The 23,801-nt window shown below is 32.5% G+C and overlaps 1 protein-coding gene and 1 long non-coding RNA gene across 2 annotated transcripts; one reads left to right on the forward strand and one right to left on the reverse strand.

Annotated features, from left to right (window-relative positions):
• Positions 1–10,212: 10,212 nt before the first annotated feature.
• Positions 10,213–11,731, reverse strand: LOC105799933 (aquaporin PIP1-2). The gene is made up of 4 exons (XM_012630755.2): positions 11,315–11,731; positions 10,942–11,237; positions 10,707–10,847; positions 10,213–10,585 (listed from the first exon to the last, which is right to left on the reverse strand). The coding sequence occupies exons 1-4, from the start codon at positions 11,646–11,648 to the stop codon at positions 10,493–10,495; spliced, it is 864 nt and encodes a 287-aa protein (XP_012486209.1). The 5' UTR covers positions 11,649–11,731; the 3' UTR covers positions 10,213–10,492.
• Positions 11,732–15,764: 4,033 nt separating this feature from the next.
• On the forward strand, positions 15,765–16,620 carry LOC105799934 (uncharacterized). The gene is made up of 2 exons (XR_001135690.2): positions 15,765–16,026; positions 16,329–16,620. It is a non-coding gene; the product is annotated as an uncharacterized LOC105799934 (long non-coding RNA).
• The last annotated feature ends 7,181 nt before the right edge of the window (positions 16,621–23,801 follow it).

The raw sequence follows: 23,801 nt of genomic DNA on the forward strand, positions 1-23,801 counted from the left end.
GGCATTTTCAGTTGAACCTGTTATGGAATTTTATAGACTTCGGAAAAGTAGTTAAAATTCCAAGGGGGTTAGATATTGACATCAACCAACTTCCACTCCTCTCTTGTAGCCAATAAGAAAGCGATTAACTAAAATAAGGTCATCAAAACAACATCTAATTAAAAGCAGGATTTTGTGGTTGAAAGGTAGGAAAGTTTTAGCCTTTTATTTTTCCTATCTATATTTTATTTTATTGGGTAAACTGTGAAAATGGACACTAATTATTCCCATGTTTCTGTTTTGGTTACTTAATTTTAAAAAATTTCAATCTAGGCACTAAACTTTGTATCTGTTATTGTTTTGGTCACCTGCCTTTAAATTGATAACGTAAATGATAACATGACGTTTTATCTAATTTGTATAATAACACATTAGTCATCAATACTTACATATTCTATCAATTTGATCCTAATTCTAAATAATTCAATAAATTTAACTCTTCACATTTACAAATTCTATCAATTTGATCCATGCACTTCCTACCCAAAGCTTTCAGAAAGTTTTGACAACAGAGGCATTCCAAAACTCAAAAGAAAAAAAAACTTCTTCGATTGTGCAAATATAACATATGCTTTACAAGGTTTATTGATGATTGAACTATATATATGGAGATTTTAGTTTCTAGGTCATTTAAATTTCTACTTTTTCTTGTATTCGATGGTTACCCAATTAAATCCATTGCTCAATAGAAAAACTGAAAAAAATAGAATTTTTGTTGTTAATTGATTTTATTTTGTCTGCTAAATCATCCATAAATAAGAACTGCAACTTTGCTATTAATTATTCTGAATTTTATTGAATTAATTAGTACCCACGGCTAGATTTTATGTTTCAATCCTGGTTCTTTGAATTTGGACGTTTAGTGGCGATCCGATTGTTTGGTTTCTAAGAAATAATATATTTGCACTTATTATTTATTACATGTTATATTTGCACAATTAGAAATATTTTTCTCTTTTTAGGTTTTACAAATTTATAAACGTGGAATGCATTTGTTTTAAAAGTTGAAATTGTAAATGTGAAGGGTTAAATTTATAAAATTATTTAGAATTAAGATTTGATTACTTGGTTTCTAAGCAATGATATATTTGCACGTGTTATTTATTACATGTTATATTTACCCAATTGGAGATTTTTTCTCTTTTTGGGTTTTACAAATTTATAGATGTGGAATGTCTCTGTTTTAAAAGTGAAAGCTTTGGTTATAAAATTTGAGAATCAAATTGATAGAATTTGTGAATGTGAAGGGTTAATTTTTTAAATTATTTAGAATTAAGATCAAATTGATAGAATATGTAAGTATTGAGGACTAAATGTGTTATTATACCAGTTAGAAAAAGGTCATGTCATTATTTCTGTTATCAATTTAACAGCGGATGACTAAAATAAGAACGAATACAAAATTTAGTGCTTAAAATTAAGTGATTAAAACAAGAATGTGATCATAGTTGAGTGACCATTTGTATAGTTTATCTTTTCTTTTTTTATACAGCTATGTATATTTTATTAAGTTGCTCCCAAGTAGACCTGTTCATGGGCCGGGCCGGGCCTAGAAAAAAATTTTCGGCCCGCCTCTTAGGCCCGGGCCCGGCCTGAAATATGGGCCTAAAATTTTGCCCAAGCCCGGCCCGGCCCGATTTTTAATAAACACAAAAAATATTTTAAAAATAAAAAATAAAAAAATATTTTTAAAGTATTTTAAAAATAAAAATAAAAATAAAAAATATATTTATTATATTCGGGCCGGGCCGGGCTCGGGCCAAAAAAGTTGAGCCCGAGCCCGGCCCATTTTTTAAACGGGCCTCGTTTTTTTGCCCAAGCCCATATTTCGGGCCTATATTTTTACCCGAACCCTCCCATATTTCGGGCAACTTTTAAATCTGGCATAATAATCACGTTAACCCTTAGCATTTATACATTGTGTCAATTTAGTCTTGATTCTTAAAAATCTAACCCTCAACATTTACACATTATATAATTTGATTTTTTACAATTTTGCTTGACTCTTTCACCTAAAAAGCAAAACAATAAATAAATTATAAGCTAAATTTGATTGAAAATATTCAAAAGATGGAAACACCTAAAATCCAAGATAATAATTTTTATCTTTTCTTATTCTTTTAAAATTAATCATCAATGTCATAAATAAAAGCAAAGCTGGAAAAAAAAGAAAAAGAAGAAGACATAACGACTTATTTGGTGTTAAATTTAATAAAAAATTTATTATGTTCTAAGATTGTAAATATAGTTTTAAATTATTAAATGAATTAATTATTTTCAATTATAACCATTTTAAATAGGTAATAAATTTTATTCAAACATAATAGTTTATTATTATGAGCAAATATAACCTAATTTTGGTCTAAATTTACTAACAAAACAAATTAATTAATTAAATGCATGGACCTAAACGAACATGTTAAATGCTTCAAATAGGGACATAGTTACATAAACAATAAATAATGTGAGGGACCGAATATGGAACTAGCCCATTATTCATTTCCCTCAAATGCCAACATTTTCCTCTCTAGATAGGTGTCACCATGCGAATACCCATGGACACTCATTCCCTATATAGTTTATGTTAAATTATAGAGCAAATATTTGAGGTAAAAATATGCTTGCAACCTCTATATAATTTCCACGTTTAGGGTTGGTTAGTCAGATTTTTTTAAGAAAATGACTTAAATAAAAAAAATTAGTATTTTATAACTTTTTGAAATTAGTTGAACAAAATAAAAATTTTTAAATAGTTAAGTGATTTTGGGTGTAGTTTACCCACACGTCAGTCTATTCAAATTATATATAATCATATAATATTTTAATAACACAATTAACGACTAATTAATAATGTTATAAAAGAATTGACTTCTAGAAACAACGAAGAAACCAGAGGTGACAATAAAACATGGGAAAAATAGAAGAGTGAGAAGGCAAAGAAAAGCAGAAAGAAAAACAAAAATTAAGGCCGTGTGTTTAAACCAAAATCCTTCAACGAGAAACTGGAGCTTAGCGTTTCCCATGAACTTTGGCACAAAAGCATGTGTGGGATATTAATTTCTAGAAACAATCAATCATAAGCAAATGACAAAGCAGAGGTCAAGACTATCTCAAATTTAAAAACACCAAAACCAACAACCCTGAATAACTCTAAAACTCTTGTAAATCAAGAAAGATTTGCTTAGACAAAGCAGTCATGGATTTAGTTAGGTTAAGCCACCGGATTTAAAAAACAAAGGAAGATTAGATAATTTGTATTAAATTAGGAATGTTCATCGCAACTAACACAGCGGCCTAGTTCGGGAAGGTCCATTTTCATTAATTATTTTATATACAATGTTGACATTAATTTGTTAGGTCATTAATGTATATTATATACATATTTTTTGGATAAATATAATAGAAATATTTGTTATTTATATGATGTAAGTTAAGGGTACATGGGGCTTTTTGCATTTGGTCTTACCTAATTTATCGGTACTTCTTCCAAACGCATTTTTCAGTACAGTTGATCATAATACAAGTAAGGAGTATTATTAAGCAGTTGAATTTATAAAATTCCATAAATATATAAAATAATATAGTCGGATTCAACGGCAAAGCAAGAGGGGCATTCCGCAAACATTTTTTTTTTTTGAAAAATGACTCTTTGAATATGTTTATGAAAATCCATGAATTCAAAAATAATAATTTTTTTTAATCCTGGGCGGAACCAATTATCCTCCTTGGTTTCGCCCCTGATTAAATAAAATATTTATTACATTTTAGTAACTTACGTTATCGTTTTGTTATGAAGTAGTCATTTTGTTGTTAAGCTCCGTTAACAACAATTCTAACTGGTTGTCCAAATGGATTTTAAATGCCAACTTGAATGTCCAATTGGGACGATAATAGGTTTTTAATTAAAAACTTTAAATTAATTACACCTTAAACTGAAAAAGAAAAATCGTTTGTCTTCTTTTTCTTTTAGTTTTCTTTTCTATTTTGACAGAAAAAATTATTCTCATTCAAGTTGGCATTTAAAACTTATTTAGACTGCCACGTAGAATTGCCGTTAGGGAGGTAACGGAGCTTAATGATAGAGTGGCAATTTCGTAACAAAACGATAACGTAAGTGACTAAAACGTAACATTTCAAACATAAGTGATTTAATCTAAAACAAACAAAAAAATAATTATTTTTATAATTTAACCTAATTATAAAATAGATATAAATTATTAATGGGGGGAATAATTTAGATTAAGACATGCATGTCCTTAATGAGATTAACATGAATTCAATTGACAACAGTAACTTAATCATGTTATTTAAGCCTACCTTCCTGAAACATATACATGCGTAAATCACACGTCAATCGGCATTTCATTCTAATGTCATGTAAAAGAAGAAAGCGAACTAAATGCGGTAGAAATAGACATCATTTCATTTCTTTTTGTCGTTGAACACATTATTTATTTTTATGGGAAAAGAAACTTTCTAGTATTTTTTTCTTCTTTTCCTTTTCAAGCAATTTCTTAAAACAGAAACTACTTTCTTTTTTTTTTTACTTTTTAGAATAAAGTGAATTCGTTATCACGGTAAAAAACACAACAAAAAGTTAAAATTCAGTCCTAGATACACTCAAGTTCTAGAGTCTTTCCGTAATGGGCACATTAGAAGCATCTATAGAAAGGAGATCATATAAACATAATAGAATACTGAAATGCGTATTTAATAAGGTCACCGTGAACATTGATTAATAGGCGATAATTTAATTTTAAATTTTGATATTTCAATCATTCATATTATATGGATTTTGAAAATATCTTATATATATTGGGTTAGATTAATATAGACGTGAATTGTCATATAAATGTCATATTAGCAGTTATTTATTTTAAAAATATATATAAAAAGTAAATGTTTAAAACAATTAATTACTTACATGGTATACAAGTAGATGCCACGTTAGCAAAGTTTACAGACAGATAAATAATGAAAATTCAGGAGTTGAAAGAGGCGAAAATTAAAATATAGGGCTAAAATAACTTTTTTAATAAAGTTAAAAGACCAAATAAGTTATTACGCCAAAATAAATAAATAATCTAAATTTACGTACTAAATGATACATTAAGCAAGTGCATTTATACGTTGTGTGTAATATTATCATGCTATTTAACCCTAAGAGTAACAAGCACCACAAGCATGCAAACCAAACACGGGCCAAGGTCATAGGCTGTCAATGAAGAAGCCCACTAATAATTGTTTTGTGTTTGGCCCAAAAGGGCATATATAGAAAAGTTTATATCCGATTGAATGGGAAATTTGTATTTTAAGCCACTTAATTTACCATTCATTTTAATATAGGTTACAAACTTTTAGTTTTATCAAATTATATCACTAAACTTCAACCATTATCAAATCAAGTCACTTATGCTAATTCTATTAAGTGATTTGCATAGAAAAACCGGCTCAAAATGCATGATATCCCGAGATTGATTTTATTTAAAAGATAAATAATGTATGCATGCTAAGATAGATTTTAGATTAAAATTATTGAATTTAGAGTAAAAAGATGATACAAAACCTAATAAACTAGGATTTGTCATATCAAATCATCAAGAATAAAACTAGATGCGAAACATACCTAAATCCATTAATATTTTGAAATCTTTGAATATTGCAATTTTGATATTTTAAATTAACACACAAATAATTTAAAGAAGATGAGATGTTATATATAATTTATAATTTATAAAAAAACAATTTAAACCTAAAATAAAATATACAAATGGTGAGAGTTGAGACTTTGAAACTTGACATTTGAACATCAATATCTCCAACGTTTCATCATTCCAAACCTTTTATTACTGTACTCTTACATAAGTAATTTTTGACATGAGAAAGCTTTGCTTAGACAAGGTAGGATTTTTACAAAATAATATAAAAAAATTAAAATTACCAGAATGTTATAAAAAATTTTATTTACCAAAATATATTAAAAAAACCAAAAAACAAAAAAAAAACAGAAAAAAACTGGACTGATTTGACAACTCCTCGACAAGGAACATGTTGGCGGCACCAAACAAGGAACCTGTTGGCGGCACCAAACAAGGGTTCCTGTTGATGCACCACTGTGTTATAAACACGAACTCATCCAATTGAAACAAGATTTGTATTTTTTTGTTTTAGTTTAGTTATTAAGATTAAAATCAAGAAAACTCAAATTAATAGTTTTAGTTAGGTTTTATTATCAAAATATTACAAAAAATAAAAATTTTATAGTATTATTATTATTATTATTATTATTATTATTATTAAGATGTTACTTAGTATTATTGTTAGTAAAAATTAGTATTATTTTTATAGTTAGTTATTAATAATTTTAGTTAGTATTATTTTGTATATAAAATTATTAATATTATTATTGTGTTAGTTATTAGGATTAGTGGTTAAATGGCTTTCATGTACAAAATTGAATATTGAAACATTAATTTTTTATTTAAGTTATTTATTATCCGTGCGAGATGTTTTACGAGATTTTGTTTATTTTTGATGATTAAATATTGAAGATGGATGCTAAGTTTTTGTATGCGTTTATTTCGATGAGTCATCTTGACAACAAGTGTTGGATGTGTATTTGAATGTCGCAACAAATAGCAATGAGATTTAATAGAAATGTCTCGTTTGATGAAATGAAGGCAAGGATTAATGCAAAATTTTAAGACGTTGTGGGAGAAGGATAGTAAAATTTTCTACAAGTTTCCGGTTTCGACAAATCCAGTCAAATTCGTCGAAATGGAACTTGCGCGACGACAAAGACGTTGAGACAATGGTCGATCTCTACTGTGGGAACGGGAGTGACAAGAATGCACCGATTCACTTATTTGCTGAGTTAGTCGGTATGGAGCAAAATGCATCTGATGAAGAAGACGGGGGTGAAGAACCGCGGATGGTGGCTCCAATATCATACGTTGATAGTGAATCAACTATGGGTGGATCGATGATCGACCGAATATTACACCCGATGTTGATATGGTTGGTGGTGAAGAAGAATGTGATTGCGAAGAAGAAGGTGGTGGCGATCATTGGGATGAAGAGGTCGATAGTGACGGTGATCCCGATGTGGACGATGTACCTGATGATATCGACGATGAAGACATTAACGCTTCTTCGATCGGGGAGCAGATGCGGCATATTTTGATACACAATAATCCTGGGCCACACATGTCGCTCATAAACCCCGACGCAGCAGTATGTAATGAGTTCCCGAGTACCGAAATAGTTCATCGTCACGGTGGCCGTAACATCCGATGATGATGAGTTATTCATAGGCGTAGATTCATTGTAAAGAAGAGTGCGATATGCCATCAAACGATGCAACATGAATATATCAGTTGATTATAAAGTCACATTGTCTACTCCGACAATATATGTTGGGGAGTGTTGGAAGGCAGCGGAAGGCTACAATTGGCGGGTGCGAGCTGCATTCATTAAAAGTTCTCAGATGTGGGAGATACAAAAATTTGTTGGTCCTCATACATGCACATCAACACGTATGACAGAAGATCATGGAAAACTTGACAATCTGTACGTGTATCATGCCAATGGTGAAGGACATGCCGACCATTAAAGTTTCGGTACTGATTGCCGAAATGCAAGCACGATTCCAGTATCGAGTCTCATATCGGAAGGCATGGATTGCTAAACAGATGGCGATGGAGCAATCAGTATGGAGATTACGATTCATCGATAACGAGCTTCAAGGTTGGATAGTCGCTATGCGGGAGTATGTACCGGGACCGTGATTGAGTTGCGACAAGGCCATATTACGGCTCGGATGACCGATTCTGACCAAAGAAAAAGGATTTTCCATCGGATGTTCGGACGTTCGATCCATGTGTGGGCATTTCCCACCGCAAGCCACTTGTGCAGTAGATGGGACCGGCCGTATGGAAAATACACAGATCCTACTTCTTGCGCTTGCTCAAGATCGCAATGAACGTGTTCTCGATAGCATTTGCTATCGTAGATAAAGAGAACATGGAGTCTTGGGAATTCTTCCTCACAAACTGCGGAGGTATGTTATTAGCAACGATAACATTTGCATCATCTCCGATAGAGGGAAGGGTTTAATTAAGCAATCAAGCGTTGCCCGGCAGCCGTGGAGATCGGCCATCTTGATCCGTCACATTGCATGCTAACTTCCACAAAGATTACAAGAATGCGATTGGAAGAGACAAGTCGTGGCAATGGGTAAATGATAACCTTATATTTTCAATATAAGTTGTAATGTTTCATATTATGGAGTTACTAGAACTTATTTTTCTTAATACGTATGCAGCGTACGAGTTAGAGCCACATCTGTTCCGGCAAAAAATGATTCGACTTAAGAGTGACATGGAGGGGCAGACAAACACATCTTTCCGACAATGGTTGGGCACAATGGAGCCGTGGCAATGGGCTCAAAGTTTTGACGAGGGCTTTCGTTATGGCCAAATGACCACAAACTTAGTCGAGGGGATCAACGCTGTTTTGTTAAAAACACGTCATCTTCCGATTGCATCTGTATTTTCTGCTACTTTCTACAGGCTAGCTACTTTGATACCAAGAATGGGTCAGCAGCAAGTCGACCAGATTGAGGCGGGACACGTGTTTGTCGAACATGTCAGGGATACAATGGTCGCAAACCGTCGGTTGGCGAGGTCAATGAATGTAGAAATATATTCACGATGACTGGAAACATTTTGAGTTACTGAGAGCATCAGTCGTCGACCTGGTATACCAACTAGGTCCTACGGAGTTGATCTCCGGAACCGACAGTGCGAGTGCAGAAGGTTCGAAACACTTCATTATCCCTGTGCGCATGTCGTGGCAGCGTGTGCTAAAGTTAACGTTAATGTTGAACAATATGTCGATGATGTGTACACGCTGGAGCGCACATTGCGTGTCTGAGAAAATGAGTTCCCCGTCTTGCCTGACCTATCAACGTGGGAGGTGCCTTTGACGACTTTCGAGCTTCTCCCGCATGTAGGGTCATGGAGGAATCGAGAGGTCGTCTGCATCAAGCGAATCCGTAATGAAATGGACATCGTGGAGAAGTCGTGAAAGCGTTGTGGAATATGCAGAGTTAAGTGGTCATAGTCGGAATAAATGCCCTAACCAAACTTTCATGTTGGACGATCGTCCGGATCGGATCGTAATTGACTTAATATTGTAAAATTTTATGTGTAATGATAAAAACTATACAAATGGTTATGATTACATTGTATCCAAATTAAGTTATAAAATAGTATATGGCGTTTGGAATTATTAATATTATATCGAAAATGGAGGCATATAACCTTAAATTAAGATTTAATATAATGCAACTTTAAAATAATTATATTGGTAAAAGAATTGAACAATAACCATGGCCCAAAGATGATGCGATCCCATGGCACATGTTTGTACATTAACACGTTTGTATTTTTTGTAATATTTTGATAATAAAACCCTAACTAAAACTATTAATTTGAGTTTTATTGATTTTAATCTTAATAACTAAACTAAAACAAAAAAAAAAAATACAAATTATACAAAACAATAACAACAAAATAATCAATTATTTTTTAAAAAATAACTTCTTTTTCTCTCTTTTTCTCTTTTTTTCCGCAGCACCTCTTCTTTCTTTTCTTTTTCTTCTGATTTTTCTTGTTTCAGCTGGACAGAGTTCGTGTTTATAACACGAGTGGTGCCGCCAACAGGGAACCCTTGTTTGGTGCCGCCAACAGGGAACCCTTGTTTGGTGCCGCCAACAGGGAACCCTTGTTTGGTGCTGCCAACAGGGTTTCATTGTTTGGTGCCGCCAACAGGGTTCCCTTGTCCGAGGGAGTTGTCAAATCAGTCCAGGGTTTTTTTTTTGGTTTTTTTGTTTTTTTTGGATATATTTTGGTAAATAAAAAAAATTATATATATTTTAGTAAATAAAAAAAAATTATAACATTTTGGTAATTTTTAATTTTTTTTATATTATTTTTGTAAAAAACCCGACAATGTATTTAAATTTATGTTACATTTGTGGGATGGAAGATGGAAAGGGTGCAAAATGCAAATCATATGGAGACGTTTCTGTGTGAATAGGCTTAGGGCGGTGATAGAGGAAACAATTATTTTGCTACCAACTCAGCCTATACGGCTGTACTAGAGATAGAGTGAAACAAGCCGGCAATTTATTTAAGAGTAGAAAATGGTCAATTTGCCTGCCTTAATCATAACTTTTGTCGTGCATCAATTACATTCATATTAGAGAAAACCATTGACATTGAACCACCACTAGTACAATATAGGTGCCCATGCTTTGTTCCTTAACCGACCATTAATTACATAGATGAAAAATAAACATCAAACTCACTCCTTGGAAGAGAAAATGATAATGGAGAACACATCATCGTAGACTGACACTTATCAAGCACCTGTTTCCTTCCTCACTCCCTTACTTGGACTTGAAAGGGATGGCCCTTATCACTATTTGGTGGTACAAAGCTGCTAAGGCTGCTCCAATGAAAGGTCCTAACCAGAATATCCACTGCACTCAAAGGAGGATTTTGCATTAGATATAGATATCGTTTCCAAATCATATTTATTTGGCCTCTTCTACTTGCTTGAAATGAAAAAAAAAAAAATTAAAGAAATATGGGAAAACTTACATGGTCATCCCATGCTTGGTCCTTGTTGTATATAAGAGCTGCGCCGAGGCTCCTAGCTGGATTAATGCCTGTTCCAGTAACGGGAATTGTTGCCAAGTGGACCAGGAACACAGCAAACCCAATAGGCAGCGGTGCCAAGATCTGACATCCATTTTAGATTAAACAATGGGCAACTCTACAATAAATTTCAGATAGAAAGGAAAGGGAAGGTAGAGAAGCTGTAATTCTTGCTTACAGGGACGTGAGAGTCTCGTGCATTACGCTTAGCATCAGTGGCGGAGAAGACCGTATAGACCAGAACAAAGGTACCAACAATCTCAGCACCAAGGCCACTACTCTTGCTATATCCCGAGCTAACCGTGTTTGCACCGCCGCCTAGCCTTTCGTATTGGGTCTTTTGGAAGCTCTTTACGACGGCAGCGCCACATATAGCTCCAAGGCATTGCATTATCATGTAAAAGACTGCTCTTATCAGCGACAACTTCCTCGCTAAGAACAGCCCGAAAGTCACCGCTGGGTTAATATGACCCCCTGCCAACATACATAGATAACATTAGTACATATCCATGTTGGAACTAATCTCCAAGATTTTAACTCGAGTTGTGTACCTGAAATGCCAGCAGTGCAGTAGACAAGAGCAAAGATCATGCCACCAAAAGCCCAAGCAATGCCCTGAATCCCAACAGTTGAACACTTGGTTGAAGATTTAGCGACACCCATTACAGTTAAAACGGTGATGTAAAGAAACAAGAAAGTGGCAACGAATTCGGCAATGCCAGCCCTGTAAAAGGACCATGAAGTTAACTCGGCAGGCTCAACCAGTGGTGCAGCAGGTGGTTCCTTGTAGTCCTTGGTATCTTGGGTTTGAGCAGCTGTTCCTATAGGCTGCCTCTCCCTGTACTTATTTGCTCCCAGCCTAACATCTTCACCTTGTCCTTCCATTTTACCGACGATTAAAACTGTTTCAGGCTTTTGCTGGGATGGAAATGGATCAAGCAATGGGCATGGCTTAGGAAGTGAGGGGATTGGGGGGTATTTATTTGTAGCGTGACTTTGGGACAAAGATTTGAGGGAGAGTAAGCCGAACCCTTCTGGAGTATTCTGATTGGTTGAAGAGGGAAATGGACTGTGTCACTGTGCACTGGTGTGACATGTGACCGACAGTCCATTCTCCACGCACATCAAGAAAAGGTCGCCTCTTTGCTGGATATCATGTAAAGATTTTGGATGTCCTTGTCCTCTGTTGTTTTTCTTGAGTAATTTTCACTTCATTAAATATGGACCTTGCATTTGAATATTGCATGCAGGAGTGGGAATCTTTTTCTTCTCAATATGTGGTTTGCAGTATGGTTATGATTCTCGCTTTCGGCGTAAATTATTAATGTTTATTTTGTAAGATAAGAAAAATGCTATGGAGGATTAATTTGTTAGAAGGGTTGGTGGAGTTTTCAAGTTCTCAACGTGCTCCATTAAAAAATCTAGTGTTTTTTTTTTTTGAATTTCTTACGACATAAACTCAAAATTGGTGTCATCTTCTTTGTAAAATACTACGCTTCATATAAGGGAATGATGGTACCAAATATTATATATACTTTTAATTATTTTTAACCTATAAATGGAGTTAATAATTCAAAGAGAAAACATGTAGCTGGTGCTATAATAGTACATTTTTACTTAAAAATAAGAAGACAAAAGGTTATATAGCACGGGTTGGCAGATGTTGCGGTGGGCGCAGTCACATCCTGGGACCGAGGCGCACACCCTTGCGGGTCCCAAACTAGGACCCTCAAGAATGACTAGTGATCATCAACCATTTCACTAGCAATTTATTTATGAAACTAGATAAATTGTTTTCACGCCTACAACACCAGTCACAAACTACATTATAATTTATAGCAAATTCTTACTATGAGTCAAGTACTAAGGTTGAACCACGAACTAGATTATTGTTTCCATGGCAACACCACCAAAATCAATATTGTTTTAGTTAAAAATCTCTGTCCACATGCAACTCCATACATGTCTAAATTTAAGTGGTAGTCCATACCGGGACTTGGGAGGAATAAGATGACAATTAACAATTAGAAATGATTCTCTCCAAAGATGTGCTCTTTTTAACTGCTTAATCACTAACATTCCAAAGAGTAAAGACAATTATTTATGTCCTCAGAACTTAATAATTGGTTATGGAGGATGATGGGTTTCAGGCAACGGTCCAACCTAATAATCTAGTAACCAAAAAGCAATGTTGCTTTTACATTTATATTGGTGGTTGTTTTTCTCCCACTATAGTGAGAGGCTGCAGCTATAGGACCGACCTCATCCAAGGGGAGGATGATGGATGAAAAGTGTGAGTGGGTGGTAGGGCCATAATGTTGCTTGCTTTTGGTTGAATAAGAGCCGCAAGATGAACAGACTCCTACTTCTAGTCACCAAATTGGGCATGGTGACCACCGACTTTTGCCGCCCTCTGTCTTAAACTAGTACAAAACTCATGTACGTCACGTTGCTAGGGAAAGGGACATTGGGCTCTACTCTCAATAATGACCCATTAGCTAAGGCTTCTTCTTCATTTTTTTTAGTGGTTTCTTGAGAATGAACCCACCACAGTCTGGGCTATGAGCCTATAATGTTTCATCATTATCTACTTCTGGGCTTGTTCTCCTCATAAATTTGCCAACCAAGTGCAATGATGACTTTGCTGACTACACCAATGCGATTTTTGGTAAAAACTCCTCTCTGGTCCCTCTCAATTTTGTTATTAAACAAATTGGTCCATATCAAAAAAATCAAAGCAATTTGATCCCTTTTAATTTTGAAAGTGAGCAACTAATGACAATTAATCACAACGTTAATGTCTTTAGCAATTGTACATGTTTTTATTGATATAATAACAAATTTAACCCTCAAATTTTACACATTTTGTCAATTTAGTCCTAATTTAACCTACATTTGTTAACATTTAGACAAGATATGTAAACATTGAAGGTTAAATTTGTTATTACACCAATCAAAATTAAGTACAATTAACAAAAAAGAGCATTAACATCATAACTAATTATCTTGATTTGCTTACTTTTGAAATTGATAGGGATTAAATTGCTCCAATTGTTTCAGAGGGACCAATTTGATCAATTTAAAAATTGATAGGGACTAAAAAGGTGTTTTTACTGAACTTTTTTTGTAGTAGTTTTTAATCTGGAATTTCACTCGTAATATGTGGCCCAAAGCTGAGCCTGGTCAAGAAAACTCCTCTAGGCATCATTGATAAAACCCAAAAGTCAGACGATTAAATTTAACGAGGCTTTGTATTCTTAGCCATAGTCGTTGGCCCAATTATGTCTAATTCTGGTTTTCTTACTTTACAAAAATTGAATTTTCATGATAATTTTCATGTCCATGATAATTGGATTAACTTTGAGGTAATTACTGACAAATTAAAATAAATGAATTAACTTATTAATTTCTGTAAAATTCAAGATTATGCATCTTTTCAAATACATGCTCCATGTATGATATTGAAAACACCCTCAAATCGATACTACTTCCTTCGGCTTCTTTAAATTTCAGAGCCTTCCTTGACCTTGTATGCTTTGTGTTGAAACCATTTTTTTAAAACAAAAATTTAGTTATCAACTTTAAAAAACAAAAAACTGGAGTCATCATCGATGCGTTATTGAGGTGTGATCGGCTCACCTTAAAAATGATTTTGGTCTATGAAATTTGTGAAAACGAGTTCGGGAGTCAGTTACGCACGAGGAAGGATAATCAAATGTTTAAGTCAGACGAAGAAATCGAGACCCAAATTGATTATTTTAATGTCTTAATGTCGAGGATTAAAAAGATTTAAAAAAAAACTCAAATGATGAAATCTGAAAAGGATAATCAAATGTTTAAGTCAGACAAAGAAATCGAGACCCAATATGTTAGGGTACAACTTCTCAAAATCTCCAAACTTTGAATATCACTTTTATTTTATAAGAAAATCTTCATTTCAAGAAAGTAATATGTCATGCCCAATACGTTAGGACACAACAAGTTAAATTCCCGAAAATGATTCTTATACTCATGAATTTTGAATAAAGAATATTCTCGTCTATATAGGATTAATAAAGAAAATCGGAACCCAATACGTTACGGCTCAATTTCCTCGAAAATCCCTAATATCGAATATTACATTATTTAAAAAACCTTTGAATCAAAAGAAAATGATTTTAATGTTTTGACGAAACCAAAATATATATTTTAAAAGGTATGTCAAAAGTTAATGTACCATATAAAACAAATACTTTAATTTAAATTATACATATATATGTGCATGGATTATGAAATATAAAAGATGCATACATATTATAAAATGTTAAAGCATATATATATATATATATATACAAAAGTCATGAAGATAAAACAATAATAAAATATACATAAAATATATACATGCATTTACAATAAGTAAAAATGTATAAGTATAATATATTAGTAAATTATATAAAAAATGCAGAAAATATATTTATAATAGTTTTGAATAGTGTATGAATATATATATACATATTATAAAAATATATAAACATATATATAGATTATAAAATATGGACAATATATAAATATTATAAAATATAAATGTATATACATATATATATATAAAAACTATGAAAATAAAATAACAAAATAATAATAATAAAATATGTATATGTATCTAAAACATTTAAAATATATACATATATATTATAAAATACATATGCGTGTTATATATGTAGGTATAATAATATATAATATAATAATAATAACAATATTAATAAAATAAACCCCCAAAAAAATGAAAGATTTAAGTATTAAATTGAAAATAACTGAAGTTTCAGGGGCAAATCTAGAATAAATAAAACACCAATGGATCAAATAGAACACGCAGTTAACAGTGGAGGACAAAAAGTGAAATTAATCCCTCCCTCCGAAACGCTGCGCAGCAACCCGGATTAAATTGAAACAGTAATAAAATATGTTGCAAAATTTAAAAGAAATAAAAAATAATTTAAAATCACTGTAAAAAAAGGGGGATCAATTGCGCAAAAGGCCCATTTTGAAGAAATGCGCGGATCCTCTCCGGGTCGGATCGGGTTGCACACGGGCATAGGCTACACGGCACCGTTTTGGGGCCACTGAAACAGGCCCTAAACGACGTCGTTTAATACTATATAAAAGCCCAAATTCTAAACCCTAAAATCTCACTCCCCCTGTCACTCAAAATAGTGCCGCAGCACTCCCCTCTTCCGTTTCGGACCCATTTCCGACCGGCCACAACAATAACGACGGCGCTTCGACGGTAAGTCCTCCTTCCCTTACCCTTTTTGTTTATTTCGTTTAGTTGTTTTTAAAAGAACAAGAAAGAAAAAAAAATCAAAAGGAACAAAACAGTAAACAGAAAAGGAAAAAAAAAAACCAATTCACCACCTTCAAAAATTGTTTCTTTTTATTCCTTGTTTCTGTGTTTTTTGGATCTCCAATCGTGTAACGCCTCTTACAAAAATCCCCTGGCTTTTTATAGCCAAATCTTTTACATAAATAAAAAAAAAACTTTTACAATTTGTTGTTGTATATTCGGTCACTACCCATGGTTCGTTGCAGGTGAAGGAGAACGTGGAACGGGCATTGCAGGGCTGCTGAACGTGCGAGCACGACGTGGGCAGTAGAACGGTTGCTGCGGCGTGGGGTGGCTGGTGCCAACTGCTATTTAGGGTTAGGCTAGGGTTTGCACACTTGGGCCTTTGTGGGCCAAATGTAATTGGGTCAGGATTGGCCCAAGTTTCATTGGGTTTGATTGGTTAATTTGAGCCCAGGCAACAATTGGGTATTACACTTCGATACAATTAAACCATGCAATTTGGGCAATGCATTATTAAATTTAACGGTTCAGCCATCCAAATCTTGAAAAACAATTTCGCGTGGGTTCCCTTCATGTCTGCCACAAACACAAACACTATCCTTTCCCTTCTTGTAATGAGAGAAGGGTGGCAAATAGTAGTGGCAGAAAAGAAAAGAAAAAAACAAAAGAACATGAAGTTGGAAGAAATACACTTTCAACATGGACTCCTTTTCATTCATTCATAATAGAAAACCATTTACTTGAAATCATGCCAACAAGCTACTGGTTTAGTGGGCATTTAGAGTTGACACCAAGTTCAAGATTTTAAATCTTGGACAAACCCTAAAATTAGCAACATAAGGAAGATAAAACCAGAAATGAATGTGCCATCGGTTACCCTTTTTCAGTGCCAGGAAGCATCAGCTTATAAGGCTTCCATTTGAGCAAAGCGGTTCATCACATGCACTTTCAACAATTGTAAGGTGTAGGACACGAATGCCCACTAGCAAAGGTAAAAGGTGAAGCTTTAGTTTTGTACCTAGGAACTATAGAGCTCAATCAATCAATTGATGTCTGTGTAAATATCCATGTATTTGGATTTCTAAAGTTAGTGAAACCAATGCTTAACATTCTATCAAATTCTTATCCTCGCATAAAACTTACATTAGACAAGAAAAAGAAAGCCAGAAAAAGCCCAATTCAAACTTAGAAAGCGGTGTCAGAAAGCAAGGCTAATGGATAAAAAAGCAAAGGAAAAGAGGTGTAAAGTGGAAGGATGAAGGCAATTTTTTCTATTATCTTTCAAGTCCTCTGTCCTGCTCTGCTACATGGTTATGAAGTTTGAGTACTCAACTTCCCTGGAAAACTTGGAAAAAGACGTGTGGTGGGAAATGGCTCATTATTTTTGGTACACCATAGTGGCTGCAAATATACTATGTTAGCCCCTGGAAATCTAACAAGCAAGAAATACTTTTCGTCCTCTGGCATTGGTTCATGTGTGTCACAGAGCTTTTGTGTGGAAATATGAGGGAGGTATCCTTAAGTCAAAAAGATGCCCACAAATTCGATGGTGGCTATAGTTTGATGGGACAATTGGTATTGAAATTAATCATTTGATTGGATTCCATCGAAGGGTCTTAAAATATCTCAATATCCAAGCCCATAAAAATAGCAGTAGAAAAAGGAGTAAGTTGAGCATAAAAACAAACTCTGGAAAAGTGTGTGAATACTTATTGATTCGAGTTTGTTTATAAGGATACTTTTGTTTCACTGAAAACGATTTTTGGAAAATATTTTTTTGTATTTTCCTATGTTGGTAACTTTGACAAATGACTTTAAGAGTGATTTTATTTTATATAAAATTAACTTAAGTCAAGCTTAATATTATTATACTAATAATAATCTTTTTATTTTAAAATATTTAAAATAAATAAAATATTATAATTTTCAATATTATTAAAGATACCTATTTAATTATCTATATTTAATCATATAATAAATTATATTAATAATTTATAATTTTAATAAATTATTTAATATTTCAATTTTATTTTAATAATAAATTTTAAAATAATAATTTTAAATAATATTCTTCATATATTATTGAAAATTTTAATATTAATATTTTAATAATAAATATTTATTAAAATTATAAATATATTAATAATAAATGTTTTGTAGTGTAAAGGTTAAAACATGCCATAAGTCTATGTACTCTTCACAAATTTAGAATTTAGTCCTGTACTTTTATTTTCAAGAACTTTGTCCCCTACTTTTCGATTTAAAATCAAGTCCAATTGTTAACATTGTTTTTTTGTCAATTTTGTTAATATCACATTTTTAAATAAAAATACTGAGTATTCATGTAACTAAAAAATGGCGTTATAATGAACATGAATTTAACAAAATATTTTTAATAATGCTAATAGTGAATTTGAATTTTAATATCTAAAAAGTAGGATTAACCCCAAAATAAAATTACATGGACTAAATTTCAATTTTCTGAAGAGTACAAGGACTTGTGACATGTTTTAACCTAGTACAAAAATATGAAAATTTTAATTGTATAAATATGAGTATTTGTTTAAATAATGCTTAACTTCATTTATCCCTTATAACACTAATGTGTCAATATGTACTCTCATACGTATAATTTAAACTAAGTTTTAATTAAGCCTTATTTATTATTAAGTTCATATATAACATTGATTATTACAAAATATTTTTAATTATAAAATAAATTTCGATTGTTAAAAGAAAATTGCACTATAATATTTTATAACAAATATATTTATATCGTGTTTGCTTTACAAAGAACAATGTAAAATATAAATGTATAGATATAAAATAAACTTAATTAAACAATGAAAATATAAGAAAATATCAAATAAATGTTTGTTTGATTGAAAATAACTTTTATGAAATATTTTCAAGAAATTTATTAAACAGTAGAAAATATTTTACACAGATTCATCTAAATATCATAAAATATTAAATTTTTTAGAAAAATAAATATTTTTAAAAATATTTTTTGAAAACTAATTTGAGTGAAACAAAGGGGGGAGGTAGGCATCAATTTTTGTTCATTAGCCTAACTGGCATACAACAACGTGTGGCAATTCAAGAAGGGATAAATAGGCAGAGCTGCCTTTGTGTCTAAGGACAGGATACACGTGACTAGCTCGATGATCCCTAATCTCGAATGTCTGTACTCTTCGATAGCTCCAAATAGTTAACGACCCTTACCCCAACCTAGCTTCCTCAGTATGACATTGAGGCGCCATTAATGTTTGACATTTGAACTCATTAAATCGGAATTTGCTGAAGTTATATTGCAAATTCGTTGTAAGGTGATGATACAATTGTAATAGGGTGCTCATTATTTGTGAAGGAATGGAAATGGAAGGGGCTTCTCCTGGACATATAAGTCCAAATAAAATTCAAAGTGTTTGTTGATGATCCATCATGAAGGAACATTGAAAAGATTGATGGGAAATTGAAATCAGGGCATTCCCCCCACCCCATTAAGCCCGTATAATTCTTCTGCTCACCACCAATTGTTGTTTCATATCTAAAATGGAATACATACGATGTGCACAGGTTTGGGACAGACCCCATTAGTTTCTCATTTATGATGATCCACCCCATATGTGTCCATCCAGAGATGCTAATCGTGTATATGGCTTACTATAGCATGTCTCAAACATGACGTTTGGATTTTTTTTGCCATAGAAATTAAATACTTAAGTTTCAATAAGAATAACGAGAGATAGGTTGTCAGCTTGATTATTAGTACATGTATGATAATTGTACTACTATCTTAAGCATGCAAATGTTTGAAACATCGACAGCATCAAGTTAAATAATTGAGCATGGAGTAAATTTTGAGCAAGAGAAAAACAAGTACAGATTGAGAGACAAATGAGGGAGCATATATAAACTGGAATTATATGCCCATGTTGGAAGAAAACAAGTGGGGTATAGGCTCACATGGCATCTAAAACAACAAACATTGAACCTCCTGACATGAAATACTTTCCCAAGGAGGGAGGAAAAGAATCTCATATTCAAGATTATATATATTATGTGCCTTAGAAGAGCTGGTAATTAAATAAAAGGAATAAAGTATGGGAAGTCCTTCAAGCAGCCTTCAAGCCCCAGATGGTGTAGCTCCTTTTATGGCATGCAATGAGGGCGAGACTCGACTCTGATTACCACTCACATTTCATTTCAAAACATAGTGTAGACATTACATAAACATCACTGTTAGAGTTGTGTGACCCAAATTCTAGGATATTGTTTGCAAGTCAAGTTAAACAAAATATATATTTTTTCTAGAATATTTAGTATTTATTAGTATAATATATTTAGCATTTATTAGCATAGTTTATTTGACTTACTAATTTAGCCTACAAATAAGTTCTTTTACAACCTTAGAAAAGACACCCATTAGAGATTAGAACTCATAACACATTTAGAGAAATTTGTGTTTACGTTTTGAAGGTTCTTTGTTTTCGGGTTTTTCGGGGTTTAGTTTTTTTATCTCCATCTTTTGTACTCTTTGTTCTTTTGCCATTATAGTAAAATTATCTGTGCCCGTGATTTTTTTATTCTCTTTGGAGGGGTTTTTCCACGTTAAATTTGTGTGCTCAATTTCTCAAATTATTCCGCTATTTTTGTTACTTGTTGCTTAATCGGTTCGATCCTAACAAGTGGTATCAAAACTAGTTCAATTTTCATAAACCATTCCGTTCAGAGATGATAGCAACAAGGTTTGAAATTGAGAAGTTCGATGGTGAGACAAATTCCATTCTGTGACAAGTTCGGATGATGACAATTCTAGTTCAAACCAGCTTGAAAAATGTTGTTACCGGGAAAAAGCCTTAGAATCTAAATCAAACAAAATGAGAAGAGCTTGATGAAAATGCCTTATCTGCTATCCAGTTGTGCCTCGCGAATACGGTATTGCAAGAGGTATTGATGGAGAAGACCTCATATGCCTTGTGGAAAAGGTTAGAAACTCTTTATACGGCTAAGTCTCTGGCTAATCGTTTAGTGTTGAAACAACATCTATTTACGTTTCGCATGAATGAAGGTGAGTTTCTTAGAGATCGCATCAGTCAATTCATTAATCTTTTAAATCACTACACCAAAACAGGCTTTTAGCGGCGTTTGGACAAAAAACGCCACTAAAAATGAAGCAGTAGCGGCGCTTTTGGAAAAACGCTGCTAAAAATAAGCATTAGCGGCGTTTTTTGGAAAGCGCCGCAAAAAGCCTAAGCCCTGAGTTTTGGGGTCTTTAGCGGCATTTTCTGAAAAGCGCCTCTAATGCTTAGGTCTTTAGCGGCGTTTTTGAATAAGTGCCGCTAATGCTCGTACCTTTAGCGGCGTTTTTTAATAAGCGCCGCTAATGCTCGTACCTTTAGCAGCGTTTTTTGAGGAAGCGCCGCAAAAACATTTTATCTATCTATTTGCTATGTAATTTGTTTATTTATATTAATTAAAATCCAATTTATTTTTAATTGAATATTTGTTAAAAATGGATAAATTTGAAATAATGAGACGTAAAAATAATTTGAAATAAAAAAAACATAGAAAAATATTTGTTAAAAATGGAGAAATTAAAATACTATTATTTAAAATAATTTTAAAATTTTTGGGTACATAATTGATTGATTTTAATTTATATATTAAATAATTTCAAATATAATTGTAAAAGATACGATAGTATTAATTTTAAAATATTTAATTTAATTATCATTATAGTTTAGGGTATATATATATGGTTAATTTAGGATTTTGTAGGGCTGGTTTAAGAGTTACAATTTTAAGGTTTATAGATTATGGAATTAGGGATTTTGATTTAAGGGTTGTGATTTAAGGTTTATTTAGGGGTTAGGGGTTAGAGTTAGAGGTTAAAGGTTAGAAGTTTAGGGTTTATGGATTCGGTGTTAGGTTAGAGTTTAGGGTTTGGACTAATTAATATATTTTAAATTATATAATATTAAATAATGTTTAGGGGTTAGGGATTTAGGGTTAGGGTTTAGGATTAATTTAGATTAATTAGTGTTTTTTAATTTATATATTAAATAATGTTTAGGGGTTAGGGGTTTGTGATTTGGGGTCGAGTTAGGGTCTAGGATTTAGATTAATTAGTGTTTTTTAATTTATATATTAAATAATGTTTAGGGTTTAGGTGCAGGGGTTTGGGGTTTAGGGTTAAGGGCTAAGAGTTAGTGATTTAAGGTTTAGAGATTAAGGTTTAAGCTCAGATTAATTAGTTTTATTAATTTATATATTAAATATGTTCTTAATAATATTTAACCTTAACAATTTGATATTTTTATATGAATATATATAGGTAATTAATTATTTAATTTGGACAGACCAAAATATAAGAAAAATAAAAAATATAAAAGGAAATAAAAAACTAAAATTTATAATTTTATCAAAACTTTTAAATATTACTTAAAACTTTAATAATTATTTACTAAAAATTTTAATGAAAATACAATAAATAAATAATGTGAAATTTAGCGGCGTTTTTTCTAAAAACGCCGCTACTATATATACAAATTTTCCAAAACGGCACCGTTTTGGTAAAATAATTTAAATTCCTTAGTGGCGTTTTTGCCAAAAACGCCGTTAAAGGTAGACATTCCCGGCGTTTTTATAAAAAACGCCACAAAAAAAATTCCAAGCTGTTTGGATACGACGTCGTTTCAGTTTATGGATAAAATTTAAAATTTGGAAAAACGGCGCCGTTTCAGTGGAAGAATAGAATCTGTTACTAGCGTTTTATTGAAAACGCCGCAAGAATATATAAGTGTTTGTAAAAACGGTGTCGGTTTAATTCAGGTAATTAATTTTTGTGGCGTTTTTTCAGAAAACACCAGAACAGACACTATAATTTATTAAAACGATGCCGTTTCTTTACGTGCTTTAAAATATTAGTGGCGTTTTTGTCTAAAACGCCGCAAATATGAATACAATAGAGGCGTTTGTTTTAAAAACGCCGCAAACGAGACTTAAAATTACCTTAAACGGTGCCGTTTCCTAAGAGGACATATTTACTTAATCCCTCCCCTCCGTCTCCTTTACCAAAATTTGAAGAAACTTAAGCAGAGTAACAACAACGATTCGACAGGGAAGAAAATAAAAAAAATAGCAAGAAAAAAAAAGGAGCCGACATCTCAGGAATCAACAGAAGTTTGGAATCGATCTTTACACCATTGTTGGGCAAAGCTGCGAGATGTGTATCCCAGGTAAGCCATTTCTGTCGATAACCGATTAAAATTTTAGGGTTTTGTTTATTTGGGATTCAGGGTTTCGATTAAACCAATTCTGTCATAAAAATAAAATTTTAGGGTTTTGTTTATTTGGGATTTAGGGTTTTGTTTATTTGGAATGAATCGATTGGGAATGGGCAATTTGAATGAAATAATTTTCAGCAGAAGGAATAAATTATTGATGGGTTCTAATATTTATTCATTTGACATTTTTTGCGCATGTTAATTACAAATTTGTTGAATATTTTTTGAGTTGAAATCATTACGGATTTCATCTATTTGAGTTTAAAGCTGAAGCTTTTGAACTTAGATAATCCTGTCATTTATCCGGTTTGTTTGAATAATTTCAACTTCCAGTCATTTATCCGGTTTGTTTGAATAATTTCAACTTCCTGTCATTTATCCGGTTTGTTTGAATAATTTCAACTTCCTGTCATTTATCATTAC

Source organism: Gossypium raimondii, chromosome 9, assembly GCF_025698545.1.
Source record: "Gossypium raimondii isolate GPD5lz chromosome 9, ASM2569854v1, whole genome shotgun sequence".
Taxonomy (NCBI): Eukaryota; Viridiplantae; Streptophyta; class Magnoliopsida; order Malvales; family Malvaceae; genus Gossypium; species Gossypium raimondii.